The following is a 26080-nucleotide window of genomic DNA, read 5'->3' on the forward strand; positions in this document are numbered from 1 at the left end:
AACTTGAAATTGCTCACTTCTTCCTCCCTCTTTATTTCATTGAGGTGAAATTCATTTTACATAAAGGAACTATTTTAAAGCGAACAACTGAATGACCTTCATGCATTTATAATATTGGGCAGCCACCACTTCTATCTAGTTCCAAAACACTTTCATCACTCAGAGAAAACCCTATAACCATTAAATAATCCTTCCCCATTATTCCCTCTCCCCAGCCTCTGGCAACCACCAGTTTGCATTCTGTCTCTCTGGATTTGCCTATTCTAGACATTTCATATAGAAAGAGTCATACAATATGTGACTGCATAATGTTTTCAAGGTTCATTCATCAGTACTCATTCCATCTTCTGGCTGAATAATATTTCATTGTGTGGATATACCACATTTTGTTTATCCATTCATCTGTTGATGGACATTTGAGTTGTTTCCATCTTTGGGCTATTGTGAATAATGCTGCAGTGAAGAGTGGTATACATGTACTTGACTACCTGTTTTCAGTTTTGGATATGTGCCTGGGAGTGGAATTATTAGTCATATTCTTTACGTTTTTAGGAAACACCAAAATGTTTCTATGATGGCTGAACCATTTTACATTCCTACCAGCAATGTATAAGAGTTGAAGGTTTTCCTTATCTTTGCCGACACTTATTTCCTGGGTTTTTTTTTTTTTTAATGAATATCTCCATCTTGGTGGGTGTGAAGTAGTCTCATTGTGGGCTTGAATATGCATTTCCCTAATGATTAATGATATTGAGCATCTTTTCATGGTTTTTTTGGCCATTTGTGTATCTTTGGAGAAATGTCTGTTCAAATCCTTTGCCTGTTTTTGAGTTGGGTTGTTTGTTTTTGTTGTTGAGTTTTACTAATTCTTTTTTTAATGGTATCATGAGCAGTTTACCATGGTTCAAGCTAAAAATTTTAATACTCTTCACATTGAGTTGGTTTTTAAGAGAATTTTATTAACTAGTCACTTACTTGCTGTATATTTAGGTTGATGGTGTTATTAATAACTTATAATTTCTGTGGCTCTTTTTCTCATGGGCTGGGTCCAGGAATATGGAAATGTTTACGGATCTTACCAGATTTTTCCTAAAGGGAGTGAGTCTGCAAAGCCATCAGTGATTTTTCAAGTGTGTACTTGTGTCACTGCGTATTCGAGGCTTATTTCATAGGATGTATTTTGCTACTAAGTGTAAAATGACTCTTTGTTATTAATTTTTTTGATTCCTAATAATGTGGGCATTTGTCCTGGAGTCTGTTTGTAAGTGTCCTTGAATATGAGGTGAGCATTTGTCCTTGAGTCTGTTTGTGAGTGTCCTTGAATATGAGGTGAGCATTTGTCCTGGAGTCTGTTTGTGAGTGTCCTTGAATATGAGTGTATGAGGAGGAGTCACGTGGGTGGTGAAGAGAAGTGGATGGGAATCTGGCTTCAGTCTTCCGACTAATCCTTGCATCTCTATTTCAGGCACCATCATGACTCCAAGCGGAGGAGATCCGATGAATTTAGGCCTCAAAATTACCACCAGCAGGATTTCCGACGAATGTCTGATCACCGCCCCCCTATGGGCTACCATGGCCAGGGACCCTCAGACCATTACCGCTCTTTCCACACAGATAAACTGGGGGAATATAAACAGCCTCTACCCCCATTGCACCCTGCAGTCTCAGATCCTCGCTCACCCCCTTCTCAGAAATCTCCTCACGATTCCAAGTCACCCCTGGATCATAGGTCTCCTTTGGAGAGATCACTAGAACAGAAAAACAACCCAGATTATAACTGGAATGTTCGGAAAACATAAAGGACAGCTCGTAAAGGAGAGAGTAAGAGTCACCAAACACGTGGATATTTTTGGTCTGATCCTACGGTAGCCAGTTATCTAGACCAGTAAGTGGAGTTTCGGACATGCTGCTGCTGTCAACTCACTGGCTGAAGGAGCACTTCAAGGAATGGGAGGCCTTTCACTGGGTCCAGCTCTGATTCGGGTCACCACTCCTGCACTTTGGCACCCCATCCCATTCCAGCCTAGTTCTGGCCTCCCACTTTGACGGGCACTTGGAGGAGGAGCTGACTTTGTGTGTACCAGCTTCACTGGGATGTGTTTCCCCAGTCAAGGAACAGGGGATCTTCAGAGGCATGAATGTTTTCTTGCCAGGGTCAGTGTTCCCAGGACCTTAGTGCATGGTCGGGGCAGGAACTGGTGCATGGAGGCTGCTGGGACCTGATGTTACAGTGTGTGATTTGGTTGATTTGGTTCACTCTGACATGATGGATGCTGCTGATGGGGAGTGGCGAGTTGGGGCAAGTGGGTGGGGACAAGCATAGGACTTGAAGGGGAGCAGGTACACCCCTCAAATGTGTTCTTGGGAGAAATGATACACTCGGCCTCATTATGTGAAACCTATGGGTGGGGTTGGGGTGGGGAAGTAGGGAGAGGGCAACAGCTTCCACAACTGCTTCATCTCTGCCAACACTAATTTTTCCCACACTGTCTTTGTACATTTCAGAGGTTTGGTCTCCTGAGTGGGCCTCCTTTTCCCACTGTGCCAGGGAAAGTAGGTTGCTCTGGCTGACTTTTGAGTACTGTGAGTTAGGCAACATTGATGCCAGCATGGGTCTTACTTGACTGGGGAGTAGGCTGAGTGAGGGGTAGGGTGGGGTAGGTGGGGAGTAGTGTGGCCAGGAACTGGAATCCCTGGTGGATTTCTGATTCCTATGGTGAGAAGGAAAGCTACAGGACCTGGAGAAGGGGATGCAGAGGCAGGCCTGCTGAACAACTTGTTGAAATCACAAAGGTGGGGGTCCTGGTGCAGGCAGTGAATAGGCTTCTAATGTGGGGTTCAGTAGTGCCAGCAAGTGGGAGAAACTTTCAGTATTGGGCTAGGTCAACACTTCCTGCTGCATTTCCTTCCCTTTGCACAGCTTGAAGAAATAGATGGGACAGAATCACACATCATGTGGTGGGCAGATGGAAATAAGTACCTGTGGTGAACAAGTTTCTACTGTAGTTGGAGATCATTAGAATTGAATTCAGTTTCTCTTAGAATATAATCAGGTATAAACCTAAGTTAAACTTCTTCCCAAACAGGAAGCATCCAAAGACACAGTGACTTGAGCTATAGATAGTAAAAATCATACTAGAGTTGAACTGAGTCAGGTTTAGGAAGCAAGTTGGTTGCATCAATTAAGCAGGCTCTTTTCAATTGACTGATGCTGGGGCCTTCAGTTTTATTCTCAGTATAGCTTGCCAGTATTGTTAGAGTATCCAAAGGCCTTTCTAGATGGAGACAGAATAACTGACTTGAACATACAGTGTGCCTGTAAGTGTCCAGGCTCAGAGCTGGTGAAAACCCTTCTGTTGGGCATGTGCAGGGTTAAACTCCTGAAGTAACTTGTGAGGACTTCAGTGCTTGCTGGTGTCCTGGGCAGCACCATGAATGCCTTTACCAAGACATGCCGAGTTGGATCCCCCGAAGAAGCAGATGTGGCTGTGGTGTGACCCTTGGTCCCTGCTACACACAGCATCGCAGGGCTGGCCTGTGTGGTTTCCAGATGAGGGTCTGGGTCCCAGGAGCTTGTGTTGAGAGCTCAGTGGACCCACCTCCCTTACTGAATCCTCATAGTTCTTGGAGTTGTTCAGCCTGGACTTGTAGCACACATGTCCTGAAGCAAAGCTCCAGTGACTGCATGAGCCACCTGGCCACAGTCCTCCCATGGAGGGCCTGCTGTGACGCTCAGTGGAGAGGGCAGGGCGTGTGTCTCCACTTAGTGATACGGAAACCACAGACGGAGCTTCTTGCTGATAATATTGACTCCAGCCCATGCTTGCCTCGCCCAAGCCAAAGAGGAAGGTTAGGTTGGCTTGTCAAGCCCTTGAGTGATGGGAGATGGGGTGGGAAGGAGATGAGCCCCTGCAGAGAGTTGGGTAGTGTCCTTCAGGAATGAAAGGAGGGGCAAAGGAGTCACCAGAGGCCCTGCATTTCCATCAGGGTTTCCACAGTCATCAGGGTTTCTCTCTTGAGTTGCTGATAGGAGATGTGAGTTATGCCCAAAGATGTCTTATCATGAGGAAAAAGAAGCTTCAGGACTCTTAGTGCCATATGAAGTAGCAAAAGGCAGTGTCTGCCAGATCAGTGTTACATCAATTCTAAAGTTACAGTGTCCCCATTAGACAACTATTTTAGGTGCTGGAGTATGTTTGAAGAGTGCGTTGGGAAAAAGGAAGCATTTCTTCATTGATTTAAATCAGTATGAATATTATATGCCTAAATAAAAAACAAATTTGCACAGGTAAATTCTCTCACTTGTGAATGGGAGAAGCTGCCCCAGGAATCTGTGAGGATGGTATTCCCTGGAGTCTGGCTTTGAAAGATTTCATTGTTGGTAGAAATAACGGGTTGAGGAAGAGGGAGTTAGCATCACCTAAAACCTGCACGTGAACAAGGGTTGACACGATACACTATGGCCTTAGAAAAGGGCCAGGTGAATCCCCAAGCTAATCACTGCGGTCTTTCAGAGCCGGAGAGACAGGTGCCAGCAGAGCCTGGGGCTCACTCTCCTTTCAGTCATTCCTTAGCCCTTCGAAGGGAAGCCCAAACACTTTGCACGCTGTGCTGCAGACATTCTGGCCTGGTGTGTCTGAAGGTTGCATCAGTCCTCACGGTGCAAGCGCAGTTGATTTAGGAAGTCACACAATGACACTGAAATCCTACAGACCAAAATCCACTTGTCAGCAGGAGCAGCAGCCCAGGCCCAGCACCAGCGGTCTTCCGGCTCCTCTGAGGGCTGCCACGTTGGGCGAGGGGAGCCATGCCAAGGGTCCAGGCTGCTTTAGGCCATCTGTGCCCCACTCATCTGGGGACAGATGGTTTTTCTTTATTGTAAAATTGTGGACTTTTAAAACCTGTTGACTAAACAGTAATTAATTTATATTTGTGAAAAATGCCACTGTCCTAGTGATTTCTGATGTAAATAATGTTGTTTATATAGTATGTATTAAATTTTCCTACATTGTAAAACTGCTGTACTTTTGATTCTTGTATATTAAAAAGTGTTACTGAGGATTTTTAGAATTGGGCTAACACGTTGCATTGCATTGTGGTTGGTGTGAGCTGTGTGACTAGAGATGCCTCCTTGTCTACCTTCCTTCCCTCGTTGGTTGCTGGGTCACATCCAGATTTTTTGACAGCTTGTGAAGTGGAGCCTTTTAAAGTTGCATTTCCCTCCATCCAGTACCAGTTGCATTGTTGCGTACCAGCCTTAACACCACAGATATCTAAGCTATTCCTGAGTATGTCGTCGCTGAGGTGAACGGCTCCCTGGCCGAGCAACTCCAGGCCGTAGCCCACAGCTCTGCACTTAAGGGAGGACTGGGGTTGCCGAAACCGGTAGTTAATTCCCGTGGGTTAGTCCTGCCTGGGGGGATCCAGGGAGACCTAGGGGGGGCCACCCCTTCTATCCTGAAGGAAATAACAGTGTCTGCCAGCCTGTAGCTTTGAGGGTAATTTAACAGATGGGGTCTGGGGGGTGGCATTTTATAATGGAAACACTGACACAAACATTAGCTTTAGCATTCTGGCACAGGGGCAGGCCCAGCTCTGGTGCAGCCCAGACAGAGGAAGGGTGGCACAGCCTGCGGGCAGAGATCTCTGTCTGAATAGGGGTTGAAGTTTGCCCAGATCCACGATTTTCACTAATGTTTTGGTGACTTTGAGACTAAACTAAATCCCTGTGAAGCTCTTAAATCCTGATACCAAATAAGCCATGTGTCTACTCAGAGCTGAGCCGTCAACTCCTGTGACTCTGCTCCGTCAGCCCAGGGGACTTGGATGCAGGGGTCCTTGCCAGCCCTGGCCCGTGCTGGAGCGGGAGGCTGGGATTTTTAGTTCACGTAGTTCTTGAGAAAGACGAAGAAAAGCTGAGGGCTCTTGGTGCCCATAAAGAAACAACTCACAATCATGTTGTAACTCATGACTCAGCTGGAACAATTTGGGGAAACTTTAAGAACAAGTACTGCAATAATCAGCTTATTATGATTTACAATAGCAACAAGGCTTCGAAACTGCCAGCTGCCAAAACGCCTGCCTTTTACTGGAAGCGGCCGGCCCAGGGCCCCTGCCTCCTCCCTCCTCCCTGGCGGGGCCTCGCATGCCTGGCATCACGGCAAGCCCTCCTCAGCGCCAACAGAAAGGTCACTTAATGAAACCCAAGTCCCTGCAGTTTGCCAGACCAGAGTCAGCTCCAGATTCCAACCTGTGGCTTTTAAAGGAGCAGGACCAGCTCTGATGTAAGGCTTTGCCTTAACTGAAGCCCCCTGCACCAGTCCTTTCTGTCATATCTTATGGGACCCATTTGGTCTCCCAGCCTACCTCAAATTTGTTCTGATCAGTGAGGGGGTGGGGAGGAGAAGGTGCAGGCGGATTCAATGAAAGTTCCATCCTGCAGAAACCTGGACACTAATTGAGGAGCTGTTGCCGCTGCTGCCGGTGGGCCCCTCCCCCAGGCTTGACATCTTGGGGATGTTCTGGTCAGTTCTGCTGACGTGTGATGTGGTGGGTGACAATGTGCTCAGGCCACCTGGTTTTGCGCTGAGCCTCCTGCTGTCTGGCTTTGTGTGGGAACATGGACCAGTCCATGGCCTAAAGGCTTCTTACCTCGAAGATGGGCAGAACAATATCCACTTACGGAACATCACACGTGACCTTTCTCTTAATTTCCTTAGTGACCTAAGAAGGAATTGTTGCTAAAACACAGGCCCTGTTAACCACAGGCACTGTGGTGGCCCTCGGGGCGTTGGGGGACTGTAAAGGGGCCTCTCGAGTCAGCGCATTGCCCCCATGTGGTCCCTCCCCATGTTCAGCTGGGCGATCACCTTGCATCTTTACCTGCAAATGAAGGAGGCAGCTTCTTGGGTTCATGTGGTTTTTAAGTGAGAGTGTGCACAGCGGAAAAGGAGAAGGTTTGTAACGCTAAGGGCTACCTGGAAGAGACAGCATTCAGTCCTTGGCTGGGGAGTGGGTGGAGAGGGTTGAGTCAGAGGGCAGCTGGATGGGTTGACAGAGACCAAGGACAGAGCTTGCCCAGCCTGGGGGGCAGGCCCAGTCAGCACCGGGCCCAGCACCTCCCACTCCAGAGACTGCAAGACAAGCGAGCTGCCCTCTTGGAGCCCCACTGGCCAGGGCTTCTGGAAAGCAGCAGCTTGCTGTGCGGGGAGACTAAACCCCAGCAGGAAGGCCCAGCAGGGACCAGAACCCCCAGGAGCTCATAGTCTCATGGGGGAGACACTGCCGGAACCAGAGTTACGGGAGAGGACGTTTTCCTTGAACCAGGTCTCAAGCCCCTCCTGTGGGCCGGTTCTGCTCCAGGAGCTGGACCCGCGCAGTGAACCAGGAGGATAAGGCCCCTGGCCCCTTGGAGTTGATATTCTAGCTGGGGTAGGGGTTGGGGGCAGGCCCTAGAGAAGCAAACAGTAAGAGGATAAACGTCACATGTGTGCCAGGGAGAAAACAGCCAGAGGTAGAGGGACAGGGTCGTGAAAATCCTGGATCTGGGCAAACTTCAACCCCTACTCAGACGGCCAAGCCCTGGCGCTGAGGATGGGCGGTGAGGAAGGCACGTGGGCCAGCGGGAGGGTGCCGGGCATGGCTGGACAGACTGGATTTGAACGTTGGCTCCGTCCCTTACCAGCTGGTGTTGTGGAACACATTCTCTCTCTATCTCCAAGCCTCAACTACAAATAGATACTGACAGCTTCTCACCAGGCTGGGCAGGGACAAGTGAGGTCCCTGAGGTGCACGTCAGGTGGGCTCCGCAGCTGTCATGATCGAAAGGTGGCACTGGGGCCTGTGCTGTGTTTTGGGACCAGCTCCCACTCCCTGAAGCCTAGACTGAGGGCCCCTGAGCAAATGTGGTTCTAGAACTATCCTGCAGAGGGCAGCAGATTTCCACAAACAGCCTGCCCGGCACCCAACACCTAAACCCAACCCAGGGAAGGTTCCGGGCTCTTCCCTTGCCCCGGTGGGTCTCTCCCCCTTGAAGCCCGCAACAGAGCCCCTCCACACCCCCAGGAAATGTGGAGCCACGTGGTTTCCGCAGGAAGGGAGACGGGGGACGGGGAAGAGAGGGGCAGAGGCTGCAGGGAGAGGCAGCCTCACTGCCCTCCATGAGCAGGGGACGCGAGGGGACAGGCTGCCCTGTCCCCAGCCTCCTTCATCCCTACCTCCAGCCCTTGTGCAGGGACGCACAGGGTCGTGCTCCGCAGTCCAGCCTCTCCTTCCTCCCACCTGGGAGGGGCGACTGTAGGGACAGTTCTGAGCCACAAGGCCCCCCGCGGCATCACCGGCTGCTCTCGGTGACCTTCACCTTAATGTCCAAGCGCCCTGGTTTGGGTCTGGAGCCCTCTGTGACCTGCCCCTGCTGGCCACTCGAACCTTCTTGAGTCCCCTCACTGCAACGAACCCCCGCTGCTCTCTCAGCCTCAGGTGGAGGAGGCCAGCTCCGCCTCTAGGGCGTGGTCCCTTTCTTCCTCCTCCATCACCTCCATCTGCCTGCTGAACACCTGGTGGTCTTCAAGAATCAATTCCTGCCATCTCTGGCTCTGCTGTTCCCATCTCCATTCCTGCTGGTGTCTTCCCTGTTCCCACAGATGCCGTCAGAGCCCATGGTGCACTCTGGCGTCCCCACCTGACCGAGGCTCCCTCGAGAAGCCCAGGTTCTGTTCCTCTCTAGCTCCGCCTCCTGCCTCCACAGGTGCAGGGGGCTGGGAAACTGTTCCAGGATGAACGCAGTACTAGGTCCTCTAGGCTCATTCCTCGTTGTCCCTGGGTGCCCTGGTCCCTGGCTGAACAGTGGCCTGGAGGCAGCTGCTGCGCTTGGAGCCTTCTCTTGTGGGTGCCCAGAAAGGGGCCAAAGCGGGTGCTACCTTCCCTGGGGGCTGAGGAGGCTGGGAATTCAGCCAGACTTCAGGTCCCTGCTCCCCAGGCTTCCCAGACCAGGGGGGATATTTAAAGCAGACAGGAGCCAGGTCCCAGCTTAGAGTGGCTCCCTAAGACTCCCTGCTGGGCTTGATGTTAACGCTTTTTCTGTTGGACTGTGGGAAGAGTCTGGGGACCTTCAGGGAGCTGAGCTGGAGTGGTGATGGAGCTTTAGGGGATTGGGGCAAGTAGTAAATAGGGGGAGTTTGCTAACATCCTGGTGTTATTTCAGTATTTTAGCATCTACATGGCTGTGCTGGACTCATGGGCTCATGGCCCCAGCTGCCTAGGATCAGGCCCAGGCTCTCTGTACTGTGGGGAGGTAGGGAGGTGGGAAGGTCTGGGCAGCAGCAGCAGTGTGGTGTCAAGTAGCTCGCACAAGAAGGACTCAAGGCCCAGCATGGAGATCCAGGGCCCTCATTGCAGACAGGCTGAGAGCATGGGCTCTGGAGACAGCTCACCTTCAAATCAGGTTGCATCCTGGCTGCTGTGACCTGGCCCAGGTGGTTAACCTTACAGGGCCTCAGCGTCTGCACCTGTAATCCTGGGAGAACAGTGTTACTTCCCTGATGAGAGAACAGAGCCTGGCACATGCTAGCACCATGTGGGATGAACCCTCATTACCGTGGCCCTCAAGGCTATATGCATCCTCAGCGAGGCCTGGCTAATGCTTGGTGATCTGGCCCGAGGTGGAGCCCATATGCCTGCCTTCCCTGGACCAGGACAGGCTGGCAGTGACACCTCTGTGGTCCCCCTGGCTTCATCTGGGGCCATCTCTTTCCACATTGTGCTAGGCTCCTGCTGACCCGTACCACAGGGCCTCTTCACCTTCTCCTCTGGACCCCATCCCACATCGCTCTGCCCCAATCCTGGAGTGCATGTCGCCTCCTTCACTTTCTCTCTGAGCCCTGCTCTGACAGTGGAAGCAAATACTAATCAGATAAAAGAATCCCCACCCGATTATACTGGTTTAGTTCTTCCCAAACGTGGTCCTACAGATATATGGTGGGGAGGATGGTTCTTAGACGTCTCTGGAAGAATTTTAAAAATTTTATGTTTTCATTTCATTTATTTATTATTAATTTTTGAGACAGGGTTTCACTCCTGTCTCCCAGGCTGGAGTGCAGTGGCACGATCTTGACTCACTACGACCTCTGCCTCACAGGTTCAAGTGATTCTCCTGCCTCAGCCTCCTGAGTAGCTGGGATTACAGGTGCATGCCACCATGCCCGGATAATTTTTGTATTCTTAGTAGAGATGGGGTTTCACCATGTTGGTCAGGCTGGTCTCAAACTCCTGACCTCAAGTGATCTGCCCACCTTGGCCTCCAAAAGTGCTGGGATTACAGGCGTGAGCCACGTGCCCCGCCTATGTTTTCATTTTAATGAACATCTTTTAAAATCAATTTAAACAAATCCTGGAGCATTCAGAAGAGAGGGAGGGAAGAGGGACCCACGACTTAGGATTGTATCAGTGCCAGGGGGTCAGTGCTGCTTGACCCCAGGCAGATGGGGGAAACGTGCTGACAGGTGTCACAGGGCCTGAGTGGCAAGCAGAAGGGAGCCAAGTCACTGCTTGGCACCCAGGACAGGCACTGAGCTCCGAAGAACCTGGGCCCTGGTGGCCACTCCTTCCTCACATTAGACAGCCCATTTGGTGTCTGCAGAACATCATCCACTACTTTAAATGAATGCTGTTCATTTGAGTTTTATTGGTTTTGTAGTTTTGTTTAGCCTTAATTGGTAAATGTGTCTTGATTTTACAGTTGAAAGGAGAAATAATTACAAAGAGTTTATACCTAGCCTTATGAATAATAAAACTGACTCGAAGCAGCCCTGGAAGGCCTGGAGGAATATTGGCCCCTAGACAGTCTGTACATTATAGGTGTTTGGGAACCCAGCCGTTGATGACCTAGACCCGTGGGTAAACAAGGCTGCCTATGAGATGGGCCTGCGCAAAGAAGCCACCTTCTACCGAGGCTTACTGGGCACCAGGCTCTGGGCCTGTTGCTTTGTTGAATTTTTTTCACGTAGTCTCCTGAGAATCCTATGGAGTGGCATTTATCTCATTTTTCAGCTGAGGATCCTGAGGCCCAGACGCGTTAGGTAACTTGCCTAAGATCACAGAGCTGGGAATTGGTGGATCTGCTAAAACTTTATTCACGGCATATGTTAAAGACAGTAAGAAAGACTTTATTTAAGGTGGGGGGCAGTGTTGGACAGGGACCGCTGCAGCTGGGGAGAGAGATTGGGGTCCACTCTGAATACAGTACAGGCAAGTGGAAATTGATGGCCAAGGAGCAGGTGGGCTCAGTGGATGGAAAACCTCTTAAGAGGAAACACCCGGGGGGATTCTGGCTAAACGGACCTGATGGGATTCTTGCCGAAGGCAGGCCAGGTGATCAGACGCCCCCTGGAGGCGGTGCTGCACGAAGACCACGATCAGACGGGAGGGGCAATCAGATGTGGAGGGCGGAGGATTCCAGTGAGACCAATTTAGCAGGACTCTTGCTACAATCGGACAATCCAGAGACAAACACGGAAGCCCAAAGCCCAGGCCTAACTGGAAGGCTCAGGGCAGCCTGAGGAGAGATGGGTCAAGGCGGGGATCATTGTCAGAACTCAGATTCTAGCCCGACTCCGAAGGCCGAGCCTGTCACCGCCTCATGCAATGGCTTTCCCTGCGGTCTCCCAAGGGCCTCTGCACTAGTATGAGCTTATGTAGTTCTTCCTGCTGCCCAGTGATTAACGCCTAGTCCTGCACCCAGTTTATAGCTAGGGCAATGAGGCTCAGACACAGCCTGTGGCTCAAGGTGAGGGTCAGAGAACCTGCCGTGAGCTCCGTGAGGACCAGGGTGTGCCGCTTCCTTCTGCCACCCGCATCCCCTTCCCTGATGGGCTGGTCACCGTGAAGGACCCCCCCTCCCCCCACTGCACGTGTAACTCATGTGTTGTTACGTATGTAAGTATGATTACACGTGTAATCACACATGTGACTCGGTTAGTGTCTGTCTCTCACCACTAGAGGTCAGTCTCGTGAGGGCGGGCACAGTCATTCAAGCGATCACAGCTGTATTTGCCAACATCAAGCATAGCCCCCCAGCTCATCACAGGGCCTCACGACATATTTGTTGAATGCCTGAATGTGCCCCCAAATCCAGACCACGGCCAGCCACCTTGGGGGTGGCCTGCAAATGTTTGTACCAGGAAAGAAGGGAAGAAGGGCTCCTCTTGTTTTATGCAACCAACACCCACCCTGGGGCACTTGCCTTAAGGGATTAATCTGAGGTCATTAGCAAAGAAAGGGAAGGTCAAGTCCACTCAAGAAGGTGGTTGCTGGAGTTTTCCTGCTCTATCCTGGGGAGGGACCCCTGGCCCCGCAGACCTGGTCCCTGGTGGCCCAGGTCCCAGCCTTGACCTGAGGGCCACTCAGCGGCCCTGCTCATCAAACCGCTCTGATGGAGCCTGCTCGCACTTTGAGCCCCTCCTCAGTCAGCCTCCCAGTGGGGGCCTGGCCCCACCCTCTGCTCACCCCAGAACCAGAGCCCTGGTTTGACTCCCCCCCTGCTGTGGGGCTCACGAGCATGCCTTGAACACAGGCTGCCTGTGCCCCCTGGAGCGCCCCGCCCCAGCTCGTTCTCTGCCCTCAAGCAAGGAGTCGGTGGGTGCAGTGAGCGGTGGGGTGGACGCGTGCTCTCCTACCAGACTCTGGTTGTAACCTGGAGCTGCTCAGTTGGCTTCTCTTAGCTTCTGTCTGTCCATCTGTAAACTAGGGCAATATCTGCTTTCTAAGGTTTTTGTGAAATTTGACAGAGCAATGCAGGACTCAAGGGTAGATTCAAACGCAGTACTCGTTTCTATTTCCCAAGGAGGTAGATGTGGTGTCCAGAGGACGACAAAGATGGCAGCGCACCATGCACGTGGACTAGAGCCCACTCCGTGGCTGGGGCGAGCTGGGCAGTGGGTGACTGGCAGGAAATGGTCAGCTTGGAGGAACGGTGCCCTCCAGGTGGTCAGTAACGGGAGGGCTGAAGAGAACAGCGGCCAGTTACTAAGAGCACAGGGTGGGCCGGCCGCCGCGCTGCGTGCATCACATTTCATCTTCAGGACCACCCTGTGAGGGAGGTGGCGTCATTGTTCCCTCACAATGAGATAGCTGAGGCTGCAAAACAAGGAAAACACACCCTTTTCATGCAGCCAGTAGGTGACAGAGCTGGGAGCCTGGATCGGGTCTGGTTCTGGAGCCCGGGCCCTTCCTTCTGTCCGGGTGTCTCTGTGCCCATGCCACTGTCCATCCCTGGCCATCCAGGCCCATGAAACACAAGGTCCCTCCCCCTAGGCCAGGGCCTGGCGGGGTAGGGTGGGGCTGGTCCAGTGGACAGAGCTCTTGCATCGTTTCCTTGAGGGGGTGCTTTGGGGACTGCTGCTTCCCACATTGCCAACTGCCTTATGTCCTTTACAGTCCTGTGGTCAGCATGGCTCCGAGCCAGCTCACCACGGTGATAAACACAAGCCCCTTCTCTGTAACAGTTGACGCTGGCCTTGTTGCACAAATGGAGCTCAGAGTGAGCTCAAAACCAATTCCCCAGACAGTGTCTGAACACATCTTTGTTCTTCCCCGGGCACATCTGCTTGGCCAGACACATTCTGCTTTGGCTAAACGGCCTGGAGAGGGCTCCAATTCCTGCTGGGGAGAGCTGAGGGAGCAGGTCTGAGTTCAGATATGGAAGAATCCAAGTGCCATCTCAGGGTCACCCTGGGCAAGGACAGGGTGATGCCGGGCGACATGAATGTTTTGGCCTTGGGATCTGGGCTGCCTGGGATCACAGCCCTCATTCTGAAACGCCGCTGCCACTACGAGTGTGCCTTGCACACAGGCTGCCTGTAGCAGTCTGTTAATTCAGACCATCCTGCTAGGACTTTCTGAGACTGTTAGTTTCTGTTCCTTTGCCTTCAGGATTCTGGTACTAACACCACGTCTATATCTTAGGGAGGGAAGGATTAAAAAGTCGAAATGTTGAAAAGCCCTGCAGGATGGGGAAGGTGGCTAAGGAAAGTTGTTGAAAACAGGCGTTGGGGGCCTTGGCTCTGCCGATTCAGAAGGTGGTGGTTTCCCAGGGGACAATGGGAACTTTCATGGAATGAGGTCTGTAGACTCCTGATTAGAGGGTTTGGGGGGTGGGGGTCTTCCCATTGCACCAAGCTTCTTCCATTGTTTCAAGGGTTTGGTAAGTAAGGCCAATCAGACCAAAGAGATGTGATTTCTGGACCATACCTGAGATTTACATGCAGGAAAGTGCAGTCCCTGCCCTTGTGTGTCTTGTCTGCTGGGAGACACAGGTGTGCGAGGGTGGAGGGTGGACTGTTTCTTCAAGACGCCCTCTCCCCAGTTCTGGTTGGTCAGCCTGGGAGTATGTCAGGGCAGGGGTGGGCTGGCATGCAGGAGCTGCCCCGTGGACATTGCCTTAATGAATGAAACTGTTAATTGTTTTTTTTGAGATGGAGTCTCACTCTGTCACCCAGGCTGGAGTGCAGTGGCGTGATCTCGGCTCACTGCAAGCTCTGCCTCCTGGGTTCACGCCACTCTCCTGCCTCAGCCTCCCGAGTAGCTGGGACTACAGGCGCCCGCCACCACGCCCAGCTAATTTTTTGTATTTTCGGTAGAGATGGGGTTTCACTATGTTAGCCAGGATGGTCTCGATCTCCTGACTTCGTGATCTGCCCGCCTTGGCCTCCCAAAGTGCTGGGATTACAGGCATGAGCCACCACACCCGGCCAAAACTGTTAATATTGAGTGCCAACTTGACTGGATTGGAGGATGCAAAGTATTGTTCCCGGGTGTGTCTGTGAGGCTGTCGCCAAAGGAAATTAACATTTGAGTCAGTGAACTGGGAGACACAGACCCCCGCTTACCCTGGGTGGGCACCATCTAATCAGCTGCCAGCAAGGTTAGGATAAAAGTGGGCAGAGGAACGTGGAAGGACTAGACTGGCTGAGTCTTCTGGCCTTCATCTTTTTCTCATGCTGGCTGTTTTTTGCCCTCAAACATTGGACTCCAAGTTCTTCAGCTTTTGGACTCTTGGAGTTATACTGGTGGTTTTCCAGGGGCCCTCAGGCCTTCGGGGTCCCAAACCTGCTCCTCCCATGATATTTCCAGTCACGGTAAATGGCACCACCATTTCCCCAGGTGCTCAGACCCCTGCGGAAGACATCGTGGTCTCCTGTCAAGCTCTCTCTCTCCCCAAGCTTGTCAGCCCCACCTTCTCATTAGACCCCAAAGGCCATCATTTCTTTTTTTAAAATTATTATTATACTTTAAGTTCTGGGATACATGTGCAGAACATACAGGTTTGTTACATAGGTACACATGTGCCATGGTGGTTTGCTGCACCCATGAACCCGTCATCTACATTAGGTATTTCTCCTAATGCTATCCCTCCCCCACGCCCCCACCCCCCGACAGGCCCCGGTGTATGATGTACCCCTCCCTGTGTCCATGTGTTCTCACTGTTCAACTCCCACTTATGAGTGAGAACATGCGGTGTTTGGTTTTCTGTTCTTGGGTTAGTTTGCTGAGAATGATGGTTTCCAGCTTCATCCATGTCCCTGCAAAGGACAAGAACTCATCCCTTTTTATAGCTGCATAGTATTCCATGGTGTATATGTGCCACATTTTCTTTATCCAGTCTATCACTGAGCCCATCATTTCTTACAATCTCTGCATTGCCACTGCCTCAGACTGGCTCCTGACTTCCTCTTTCCCCCCCAGTGGCACCTAGTCAGCTCCATATAGTAACTAGAACAATTCCTGTAAGACCCAAGCCAAGGCGGGCCCAGTGGCTCACACCTGTTATCCCAGCACTTTGGGAGGCTGAAGCAGGTGTCTCACTTGAGCCCAGGAGTTCAAGATCAGCCTGGGAAAATAGCACGATCCTGTCTCTTCAAAAAATTTAACAATTAGCCGGGCGTGATGGCAGACACCTGTAATCCCAGCTACTTGAGCGGCTGAACTGGGAGGATTGCTTGAGCCCAGGAAGTGGAGGCTGCAGTGAGCTGTGATTGTGTCACTGCATTCCAGCCTGGGTGATAGAGTGAGACCCTGTCTCTAAAAAATAACAATAAAAAGACCCAAGTCGGACACATCATTCCTACACTCAAAGCCTGTGAATGGCTTCCTCTGGCAACTGGAATCAAACATCAAGTCCTCCCGGAGCTGGAGAGCCCTGCTGTACTCTGGCTGCTCTGTGGCCTCACCTGGGACCCCTGGTCTGTCCACTTGCTACTGTCCAGTGACAGTGGCTTCCCAACATCCCTTAAACTCCCCCTTTGCTGCTGCTGCTCTAGGGCGGTTGCACTGTTTTCTCTGCACAGAATGCTCTCCCCAGCTCTGCATGGCTTGCTCCCGAAATTCATGCAGGTGAGCTAGTCAGAGGCCCCCTTAACCCTACCACAGATGAATGCCCCTTCTCACCCTCCTGTGATCCAATGTGTGTCTCTCGGAACCTCTGGCCCACTTCCCTTTTCTGTGTGGATCTCGTTACCATGGGACCCTCGGTTTTGTAACTGTGGTTTATTGCCTTATCTTCCCAACAAGAACGCACAGCAGTCTGTCTGGGTCATTGCGGCAGCCCCTCACCCGCCCTGAACAATGCTGGGTAGGCACCCAATAGAGTTATCAAATGGATAAATAAATGCAATTGCAGAGAGGAGGCGGCCACTTTTGGCAGCCTCCATGCGCGGTGCCAGGGCCGTGTGCGAGGCCATTGATGAGCGTTAGCTCATTGGATTTCCATACTGACCTCGGGAGGTGGAGACTCACAAATCCATTTTAAAAATAAGGAATCTAAGGCTCAAAAAATCCCAAGGAGACCACACAGCTCACGACGGGTTGAGCCAGTTTTGGCGCCAAGTTTGCCTGCAGCCCGAGCCCAAGTGCCACCCCTGCTCCATGCCACTTGCTGGCACAGCTCTGATGACTCTCTCCTGCCTGGCTCTGACGGGTCTCTGCCCAAGTGTTCTGGTAATGATTTTCACCCCCCAGTCTGCTCCCTTCATCGTGACTCTCATTCATTTGTTTTAAAGGCCGTTTCTCTCCTGTCCTCTAGCCTTGCAAATTCTGGTTAGCTAAACAAGAACTCCAGGAGTTCTCGGCAACACATCAGTGAGACGGGATGGGGCGGGGAGAGGCGCCCCCCTCCGTGTGCTAATGCATTTACCTCCAGGCCGCAGGCCTCCACAGAGCTGGCAGCCAGGAACCTCCAGAGGCTCCAAACCTAGCCTGTCCTGCAAGATGAAGCTGCTTCTTGGGAATCTTTTAGCTCAGGATGCTGTGTTCCATTTTCACGATGACATTTCCATGTTCATGAGGGCAACCAGCAGCATGGCACTTGGGAAAGAATTCCAGCCGGTTACATTTAGGGTCCTGAAAAAAAATTCCAAACCAAGAATACTTTCTGGCTAGTGCCATTTAGCATTTTCATCTAATAGAGATTTTTTTTTTCTTTTTCTTCTGTGTGCCCTGGCTTCTCAGTAACTGTTCTCTGTGCCGGCCGAGCACCAATGGCTCCGCTCCTCCTTGCTGCCTCCTTGAGTCACTCTGTTCCTCAGACTGCTAAGGGCACGAGGCCTCTAGTGACGGTTCCGGCCACCAGGGAAGATGCTGGGTATGTTTTGTCCTTTCCAGTCTGGTTCCTGCCTCCCAGACCCAACTCCCGTGTTCCCTCTGGGAGTCCTGCAAGAACAGGGCTTTGGAAAGTTCTCCTTTTTTGGCTGGGCGTGGTGGCTCACGCCTGTAATCCCAACACTTTGGGAGGCCAACGCAGGCGGATCACGAGGTCAGGAGATCGAGACCATCCTGGCCAACATGGTGAAACACCATCTCTACTAAAATACAAAAAATTAGCCAGGCGTGGTGGTGTGCGCCTGTAGTCCCAGCTACTTGGGAGGCTGAGGCAGGAGAATTGCTTGAACCTGGGAGGCAGAGGCTGCAGTGAGCTGGGATCGTGCCAACTGCACTCCAGCCTGGTGACAGAGCAAGACGCCAGGCTCCATTTCCAAAATAAAATAAAATAAAATTCTCCTTTTCCTGCAGCCTTCCTGGTCTGCCTGGGATTAATGTACATGGCCACTCTTGGGACTCCTCCCCTTGCTAGCCTGTAGGTTCACCTATCCCAAGAGTCCAGGGTCTGTATCGCCCCTTTCCTTCTCCCCTTATCTGATTTCTCTTGCTTTGGGATAATACCACCCCTCCCTCCCCACGACCAGACAAGCCATGTGTGCCCCGCCCTCTCCTAAGCAATTTACAGGAATGAACTCCTGACTCTCCAAACAACTGTATGGGACAGGCACCCCCCATCTCCCAGAGAACAGCATGCAGGCCCAGAGAGGTGAGGTGACTTGCCCATGGTCACACTGCGGGGAGGTGGAGAAGCCAGGGTGTAGCCTGGCTTAACTGTGCTGCTATTCTGCCTCATGGCATTTAGTTTGAAGAGAAGGGGCTTCAGGGCAATACTAACCTAGGTGTACAGGTTGTCCCTCCCGTTGCTAAGGAGCCCTAGGCAAGTCAGTTAATCTCACAGAGTCTGTTTCATCGGCAAAATGGGCCTGAATTTATTCCTGATTCACTGGGTAGTTTTTACAGATGAAATGTGATCACAGCTGGCAATAAACCTGGTCCCACAGTGACGTGGACAGCAGCCTCCTCTGCAGCGCCACTGCTCCGCCCGGGCTATGAGAAGACGGGCACCGGCAGGGAGGGTGGCAGGCAGTCCCACAGCTGGGGCTCCAGGCTGACAGCGGTGGCTGAGACGGAGTCATCCTGGATCTCAGGCCAGCCCACCCATCTCATCCCAGAGGGCACCGTATGTCTCTCCACCATGTGGTCACCTGTCTCCCTGACTGTTCCACTGTCACTAGAACAAGAGGACCTGGGCCTGCCAAGCTCCAAAGACAGCTCATCGTGAGGAGGAAAAGTAACTTTACAGAAGCAATGCGTGGTGGTTGTTAAACTGCTGCATCTTCTATCTGCCTTCACAACCCTCACACGCACATACACACGCGCACACATATGCGTACATGCACATGCATACACACACACACACACACACACACACACACACACACACACACACACTTGCTGCAGGGGATCCCAAAGTCCAACCTCCACCCCCCTCAAGGGAGCCAAAGTCTGTTCAGAAAACAAACTCCAACATGTCTAAAAGAAAAATAACAAAAAAAACCAAACTTTACTTGCATTTAGCCATTAATAAATAATTTACAGTATGTACACGCGGTGACACTCCACACAGGTCGCAGACACGTGGACGCAGTGAGGGGTCCCCACTTCCAAGCAGAACGTGAGCAAACACAACCAAAATAAAGTGCTTCACTTTTTACTTCCAACATAGGGACCATCTAACACCAGCAGGGAGAGGGAGGGGCCGGGCCCCGAGCGCCCTCCCACTCGCCCACAGGACCTCTTGGAGGGAGGGGGAGACACACGTTCTGCAGCCTCCTGGCCAGTGTATGAGAGGTCCCTGGGGAACAGCAGAGGGGCTGCTGATGGGTGGGTAGGGTGTGGGGCTGTAGGGCTGCTGGCAGGATCACCCTCCGGGGCCTGGCTGCACTTTTGGGAGCGAAGCCTGGCTTTGTGCTGTGGGCATAGCAGCACAGGTGGGACTGTTCTGGGCTCCTGGATGAGCACCCTGGGCTGAAATGAGGCGGGAGCCAGTGGCAAGTCTCTCCTGGCTGTGTGGCCACAGGGCTTAAGGGAAGAGATCAGAGGTTGAAGACCCTGCCAGGGATGCTCAGAGCTGAGAGTCTTAAGACCCTGCTCCTCTCCCCAGACTCCAGACGTGGATGGACCGGGTTGGGGGCTCTCGGGGTTGTGAGGAGGAAGCAGAGGATCAGGGCAGGCCAGCTGGCCCCATCCACTGGGTCTCCTGCCACACCCTGGTGCCCAGGCTCCCCTGCCCAGGAGCTCTTGCACCTGAAGGAGGGAGAGGAACAGAAGTTAAGGATCTCTTCTCTGTTTAGACATTTAGAACCAAGCACTTCAACTTTCTAAGCACAGGGTGGAAAGGGCGGGGGCCCAGGCCAGAGACGGGCAGTTGAGCAGGTGCCTGAAAACCGGGACCTGCACTGGTACCCACAGCAGCCAGGTGAGCACGGGCAGGGAAGCCACAGGCCAGAAGGCACCAGGCGGGCACGACCTACTGGCCAAAAGGTTCCATCAGTCTGCTAAGGTGCCAAGCAGCGCCCCGGGAGTGCCCTGCCTGGGGCCAAGCCCCAAGGATGCCTCCCTGTGTGGCTGGGGTGTCCCCGCTGGCCTAGGGGGTTCGAGTGTGCTCTCATGTAAGAGTGTGTGCGTGCGTGTGGTGGGCACAGGGGGCCCCACGGATCGGCGAGCAGCAGTCGGCCGGGCCTTTCAGTGCATTGCGAGGGGGAAGGAGCTGACTCTGACGGTTCCCAGTGTGTCTCTGGTGGGGGTGGGGGGCTTCAGCCTGAGGGGCTGTTTTGCACATTCACACTGCGGGGGCGGGGCGAGGGGAGCTGCTCTCCCTCTCACACAGCTCTACTGTCACAAACATCACGGCACCAGTCACCACAACCTTGTCACGTGCACTAGAAGGGGAGGGGTCCCTGCCTGAGCCCTTGGCAGCAGGCGGTCCCTGGCGTTCTGCGGGGCCATGGGGGACACGCCAGGAGATCTGCACCCCGTTGGCGGTCCCAGCCCACACAGGGAGAAGCCCAGAGGACAGAGCCCGCGCCTCCCTCCACATCTACGCGTCTAGCAGAACACAGGGAGCAGGGCCAGGAGCAGGACGAGGGCGCCCAGGAGGGGCCGGGGGGCCAGGGGCAGCCCCGCAGCCGCCCTGCCTGGCAGGTCCCGAGTCCTCTCATACAGGTGCAGTTTGTCTTTGTTGGAGTGGAGCATCTTGACATCCTCCAACGCGTAGTAGGCGGCCAGTGTGAAGTTCACGTCACCCGTGGTGAGGAGGTCGAAGATGCAGGCCTGGTAGTACAGGTCCTCCACCGGCAGCTTCTCCTTGCACTTCGCCACGGCTGTCTCGTATGGGAAGGTCTCGGGGGCTGTGGGTGCAGGGCTGGCGGCTGCCAGCCTGCGGGCACCGGTGCCCTCAGCGTTGGTGTGGAAGGCCTGGAAGTCGATCTGCTGGTTGAGGGGGCAGCCCCGCAGGCAGAGGTAGAGACCCTGGCTGTCCCAGTCCTCCACAGCATTGACCACTTCCTCTGGCATGCGGACGGCAAAGGTCAGGTAGCGGCCCACCTGGCGCACCACGATGGTGGTGCCGATGTACTTGGCCTGGATTTCCACGTGCTGGCCTGACACCTTCTCAGTGATCTTCAGGCTGTTGGCCCCGTGCTTGTCCCCACCGTTCTTAGAGCCATCCACGAAGGCGGCCGGGAGCTCGTCCATCTCAGCCTGGTACACCTTCTGGTCCACGCACTCCTGGAAGTTCTTGAAGATGATGGTGAGCTGCCGGGGAAAGGGGCAGAGGAGAGTGGGTGAGGCACAGCCCCACACTTAAGATGCTCTAGACTGAGAGGAGGGCACGAAGGATCCCCAGGGATGCCCCAGACACTCCCTTCCCCAGGTTGGACAGACCAGTTCCACCTGCGCAGCTGTGCACTTCACATTCTTTAAATCAAAACAACTTGCCCTTTTTACTTTAAAAAGTGACTTAGAAAAATGTTAGGCCACTACCCTAAGTAGAAAACTAGCTCTTTTACTATATAGGAAAGTGAACCATAAAAATAAAAGCATAGATAATTAAAAATAAAAGGTCAAAAGCCCAGTGTGGTAGGCTGAATAATGGCTCCCAAGAAGAACATGCCCTAATCCCTATAACCTGGGAATGTTCCCTTAGATGGCAAAAGGGACCCTGCAGATGTGATTAGGTTAAGAACACTGAGATGAAGAGATTATTCTGGATTACCTGGGTGGGCCCTAGATGGAATCACAAGTATCTTTATAAGAAGGAGGCAGAGGGAGATTTGACTAACTAGGACAGAGGAGAAGGTGAGGTGATCAACAAGACAGAGATTCGAATGATGTGGCCACAAACCAAGGGATGCTGGCAACCACCAAAAGCTGGAAATGGCAATGAATGGATTCTCCCCTGGAGTCTCCAGAAGGACCAGCCCTGCTGATACCTTGATTTTATCCCCATGAGACATGTTCTTAACTTCTGGCCTCCATAATTATAAAACATTTCTGTTGGTTTGAACCACTCAGTTGATGCTAATTTGCTACGGTGGTGATAGGGAACGAATATGGTTTGCAAACACCTTGCATGACAGTGGTACTGGAGCACAATTCCTGACAAAGGACCCAAGCAAATGTCTGAACATTGTAGCAGATGGAACGGAGGGAAATGATGCTCAAAGAAAGAATGAATAGGGCAAAATCCATACAAGCAGGCAGAGGCAAGCAGAAGCCACTGTCCCAAGGCTGCTGAAAGGGGTCCCCAAGCTGGGCCATGGGGGAGGGGAACAGGAAAGGAGGAAGGTGCTGGTCGGTAAAAGGGAGATGGAGGTTCCAGGCTGAACGCGCAGCCCTGGCCAGGGCTGAGCAGGGAGGCTCCTTTCTGCTGGAGCCTGTGGCCAGGGGTGAGGGGCTGGACTGAGCTGCTGGAGAAGCAGCTGGCTGGGTGGCACTGTTCTCCTCCTGAGAGCCAGACACAGGCGCACTGGCTGCATACAGCATGCCACGCACTGCGTGTATTACTTCCAGTCTCGTGTGACACTGCAAGGGTCAGTGACATTACCCCAATTTTCCAGATGAGAAAATGTAGGCTCAGAGAGAGGCAGTAACTTGCCTAAGGTCACACAGCCAGCAAGAGGCAGAGCTGGGATTAGACTCTGGGTTTCCAGACTCTGGGTTCTCTTGGCCACAAGCCCACAGGGTAGGAGGCCTGAGAGGAGGAGGGCCGGTGGCCAGGGGAGCAGGTAAGTTTCCTCTGCTGTCCCCGTCCTGGGTGGTGTCTGGCTGTTCTTTCCTCCCTAACCCTAAGTAGGCTATCTGGGTTGGAAACAGAGAAATTGGGAGAGAAAAAACCACCCCCTCTTCCACTCCTTTCCCAGGTGCCAGCTGTTTTGCCATGGGAGCTCTGGGTACCTTGGTCCCCCTGGACCAAGGGCAGCTGGAATCTGGACTCCCAGCCTCAAGCCAGGGAGGGAAGTGGGGGGAAGGGAGCAAGGTGGCACCCAGGCCTTTTGGGACCTCCTGCTAAAACCCCACCTTTATCTGCTGCACTACCCTCCCCCAGGCCCGGCAACTACCCCCACCACGAAGCCCCAACCCCTCACGCCTCTGTAGGTCAGGGCTCACCCCTCCCCACCCAGGAGAGGGTCTGGCCAGCTAGCTGGCTGGCTGACATAGCTCCCAAGGGATCCCACCCCAACCCGGCCTCAGAGGGTCTGCAGGCTGAAGGGGTCTGAGCAAGGGGGAGCCGCTGATGACATGCACAGCCATTCTCTGCCTGGGCACTTGGGAGAGGCATGAGGACTGCCTGGCCGGCTCTCTGGGTAGAGGGCAATGCTGCCAAGTGCCAAGGGAGTTTCTGGCCTAACAGTAGATGTGTGGCGAGGGCACAGTGCGAGGTGCTAGAAAGCAACAGGAAATAAAAAGCTGCTCTGATGGGAAGGCAAGGCAGGGAAACCACAGAAGGACCTCAGCTCAGGCAGGAGAATCGCAGGAAGGTGGAAGGTGGGGTCTGGCCAGGGATGCAGCAAGAGGCCATCCTGTTCTCTGGGGCTCGGAGGCCAGGGGTGCAGCAGAGTGGTCTCAGTTTGGGGCGGGCTGGCCCAGGGCCATGGCCTCAGGGCCAGGTGCTAAGAGGCCTGAGGCCTGGAAAGGGGGTCCCAGAACCTTCTAGCCAATGGGGTATTCAGAGCCACTAGAGGTGCCCCTGGCTGTGTTGCTGTGGCTTTGTGGGTTCCCCATATTGGCATAAGGTTTCGGGGTGACAAGGTGGGGAGAACTGGTAGCCTGAGGGGTGTGGAACCCCCAGAACAGAGGGAGACCCTAGGCCAAGGCTTCTGAAGAAGGAAAATCCTGTCCTTTCACATGTTAGTCAGAAAGGCAAGGCTGGGAGGAGCTGAACGAGGGGCAGGCTGCTGGAGGACTTTAAAAGAAATGGCAGTCTTTCATGAGCCCGTTCATCTCGGGCACCCGGCGCTGTGCTTTCTGTGCCTGATGGAGACTGCCTGGGGCTGGGACTCTGCGGGAGTCCATGGAGCGCAGCACCAGGAGGACCCCAAGCGCACAGCTCCTTGGGCACTGGACTCGATTTCCTCACCTCCCTTCCTACAGGGGTCCCAGCCTGGCCCCAGGACACGGCACGCTTCCCGTTTGCCATGGGATGTCAAAGGTGGCTGCAGCTGCAGCCTCTCCATCCAGCATGGAGCCCTAAGCCTCGAACCTGATGAAATTGCTGCTACTCTACCATTCCTGACCTATGGAAATGGCGACTTCATACGGTTCAACCTCCTACTTCTTCCTTCTTTCCACCCACTGGCCAGCCCACCTTGGTGTGGAGGCCGCCTGGGGGGGCCGGAGGTGGGCCAGCCAGGGTGGTCTGGGCTGTGGGTGGTCCTGCCATGCGGGGAGGATGGGGGACTCTGGTGTCCCTGCCTGGTGTGCAGGGCCACACAGACACTGGGGGTGGGGGGGGGGGGGCGTCCTGCTTTCCAAGTGCCATCAGTCTCCCTGGAACAGGAAAGGCTGGTTTTGCTCTAACCACCATCTCTTGCAGAGACAGCCTCCTGGAAGGCTGACAGGCTGCTTGACTCTTCTTGGCACCGGTGCCAGGGACTCAACCACAAGTAACAGCATGAAAGGGGCCTGTCGAAAGCTGGCGGCTCGCTGCCAACACAGCCACGGGCGGGCTGCCGCTCCTGCCTCTGCTGCTCCCCCTTCTGAAGGGGCCCTGGCCCTTTCCACTGCACCGGGCACGAGGCAGAGCCCGGGCTGCATCAGCTACTATTTACGGAGCACCAACTCCATGCCAGGCCCGGTGCTGGGGGCTGGGGGTACACGAGGGAGAAGATCCCTGTGCTTCAGGGGGTCATAGACTAAGCAAATGAATCATGCAGAGGGACAGGCTGGCAAGTACTATGGGGAAAACTAACCAGCGGGGAAAGGAAGGGGAAGGCGCAGGACTCGAGTTCCTGTCCTCTCCTGAGTCTCGGTTTCTTTGTCTGTAAAATGGGTATTAGCAGCACAGCTGGGAAGAGGGTGATGGAGCAGGAGGCTGGGTACAGAAGGCTGTCCCACGGGGGTAAGACACTGGCTAAAATGTCCACGTAGAAAACACTAGATCTTGATCGTCCACAAGAACAGAGGGATTGGCTGATTGGCTGATACTGCCAGGATCATGAGAAAACAAATAAAGGCCCCTAGTGACACCCAGGTGTTTGGGGCCAGCTTCATGCACACACAGCTTGCACATGGAGCTTCTGCACAAGAAGGCAAATCTCATGGCTGCAAGGTCAGGGTCAGGCCAGGCAGGGGCTGGACACACTCTGGGAAGCCTGAGGAGAGGCCCTCAAGGGCAGGTGTGCAGGGACAGGTGGAGTCTGGCTGGCTGAGAGGGGAAAGGAGAGTGGGTTCCAGTGGGTGGCAGAGTCTGGCAGGCCCAGAGGGCTCATCATCTTGGAGATGAAAGTCCCTTGCCTTTCCCTGCTCCCTGCAGACACCAGGGTGCTCTCCCACTCCGCCTGCTTTGGGTGTCGACTCCTCTGTTCCTCCATCTGGAAACTCGCGCTGTGCTTCAGGGGCGAGCTTGGTGGACGGGCTCCCCAGTTCTCTGGACAGAGCCAAGGCTCCCAATGGCCTTCAACATCCTGCTGCCCCAGCCCCCATCACCAGCTCCCCTTTGCTGGTCTTTGCTCTTCACTAGCCTGGGAGCTTTTGGGAGGGAGGGCAACAACTAGCTCAGAGGCTGGCACAGATGCAACGTCTGTTAAGTGTTTGCTCCATCAATGAGTGAACAAACACACCTGAGTAATGGAGGCCTGACAGACAGGCGGGGGCAGGCCAAAGCTGCCTGAAGCCAGCCACCGATGTTCTCACCGGGGGACCACAATAC

At 53.4% G+C, this 26080-nt stretch overlaps 2 protein-coding genes and 1 long non-coding RNA gene across 10 annotated transcripts in view; 1 reads left to right on the top strand and 2 right to left on the bottom strand.

The window, feature by feature from the left end:
* Window positions 1-5070, top strand: part of CHD2 (chromodomain helicase DNA binding protein 2) — a 142092-nt gene extending 137022 nt beyond the window's left edge. For 7 of the 8 annotated variants that reach the window (XM_063716057.1, XM_054531208.2, XM_054531212.2 and 4 more), the window contains one exon: window positions 1466-5070. In XM_063716057.1, coding sequence (XP_063572127.1) covers window positions 1466-1799 — 334 coding nt within the window. In that variant the 3' untranslated portion in view covers window positions 1800-5070. 8 annotated transcript variants of the gene reach the window in all.
* LOC129050204 (uncharacterized) lies at window positions 2490-15385 on the bottom strand. The gene is made up of 2 exons (XR_008513789.2): window positions 12672-15385; window positions 2490-11551 (listed from the first exon to the last, which is right to left on the bottom strand). It is a non-coding gene; the product is annotated as an uncharacterized LOC129050204 (long non-coding RNA).
* Window positions 15386-19181: 3796 nt separating this feature from the next.
* RGMA (repulsive guidance molecule BMP co-receptor a) overlaps window positions 19182-26080 on the bottom strand; it is a 45782-nt gene continuing 38883 nt past the window's right edge. Inside the window, exon 4 of the mRNA XM_024232817.3 lies at window positions 19182-21465. Within this exon, the coding sequence (XP_024088585.1) occupies window positions 20758-21465 (708 nt within the window). The 3' untranslated portion in view covers window positions 19182-20757. The remainder of the gene's footprint in view (window positions 21466-26080) is intronic.

Source organism: Pongo abelii, chromosome 16 (assembly GCF_028885655.2).
Source record: "Pongo abelii isolate AG06213 chromosome 16, NHGRI_mPonAbe1-v2.0_pri, whole genome shotgun sequence".
In the NCBI taxonomy this organism is placed as follows: Eukaryota; Metazoa; Chordata; class Mammalia; order Primates; family Hominidae; genus Pongo; species Pongo abelii.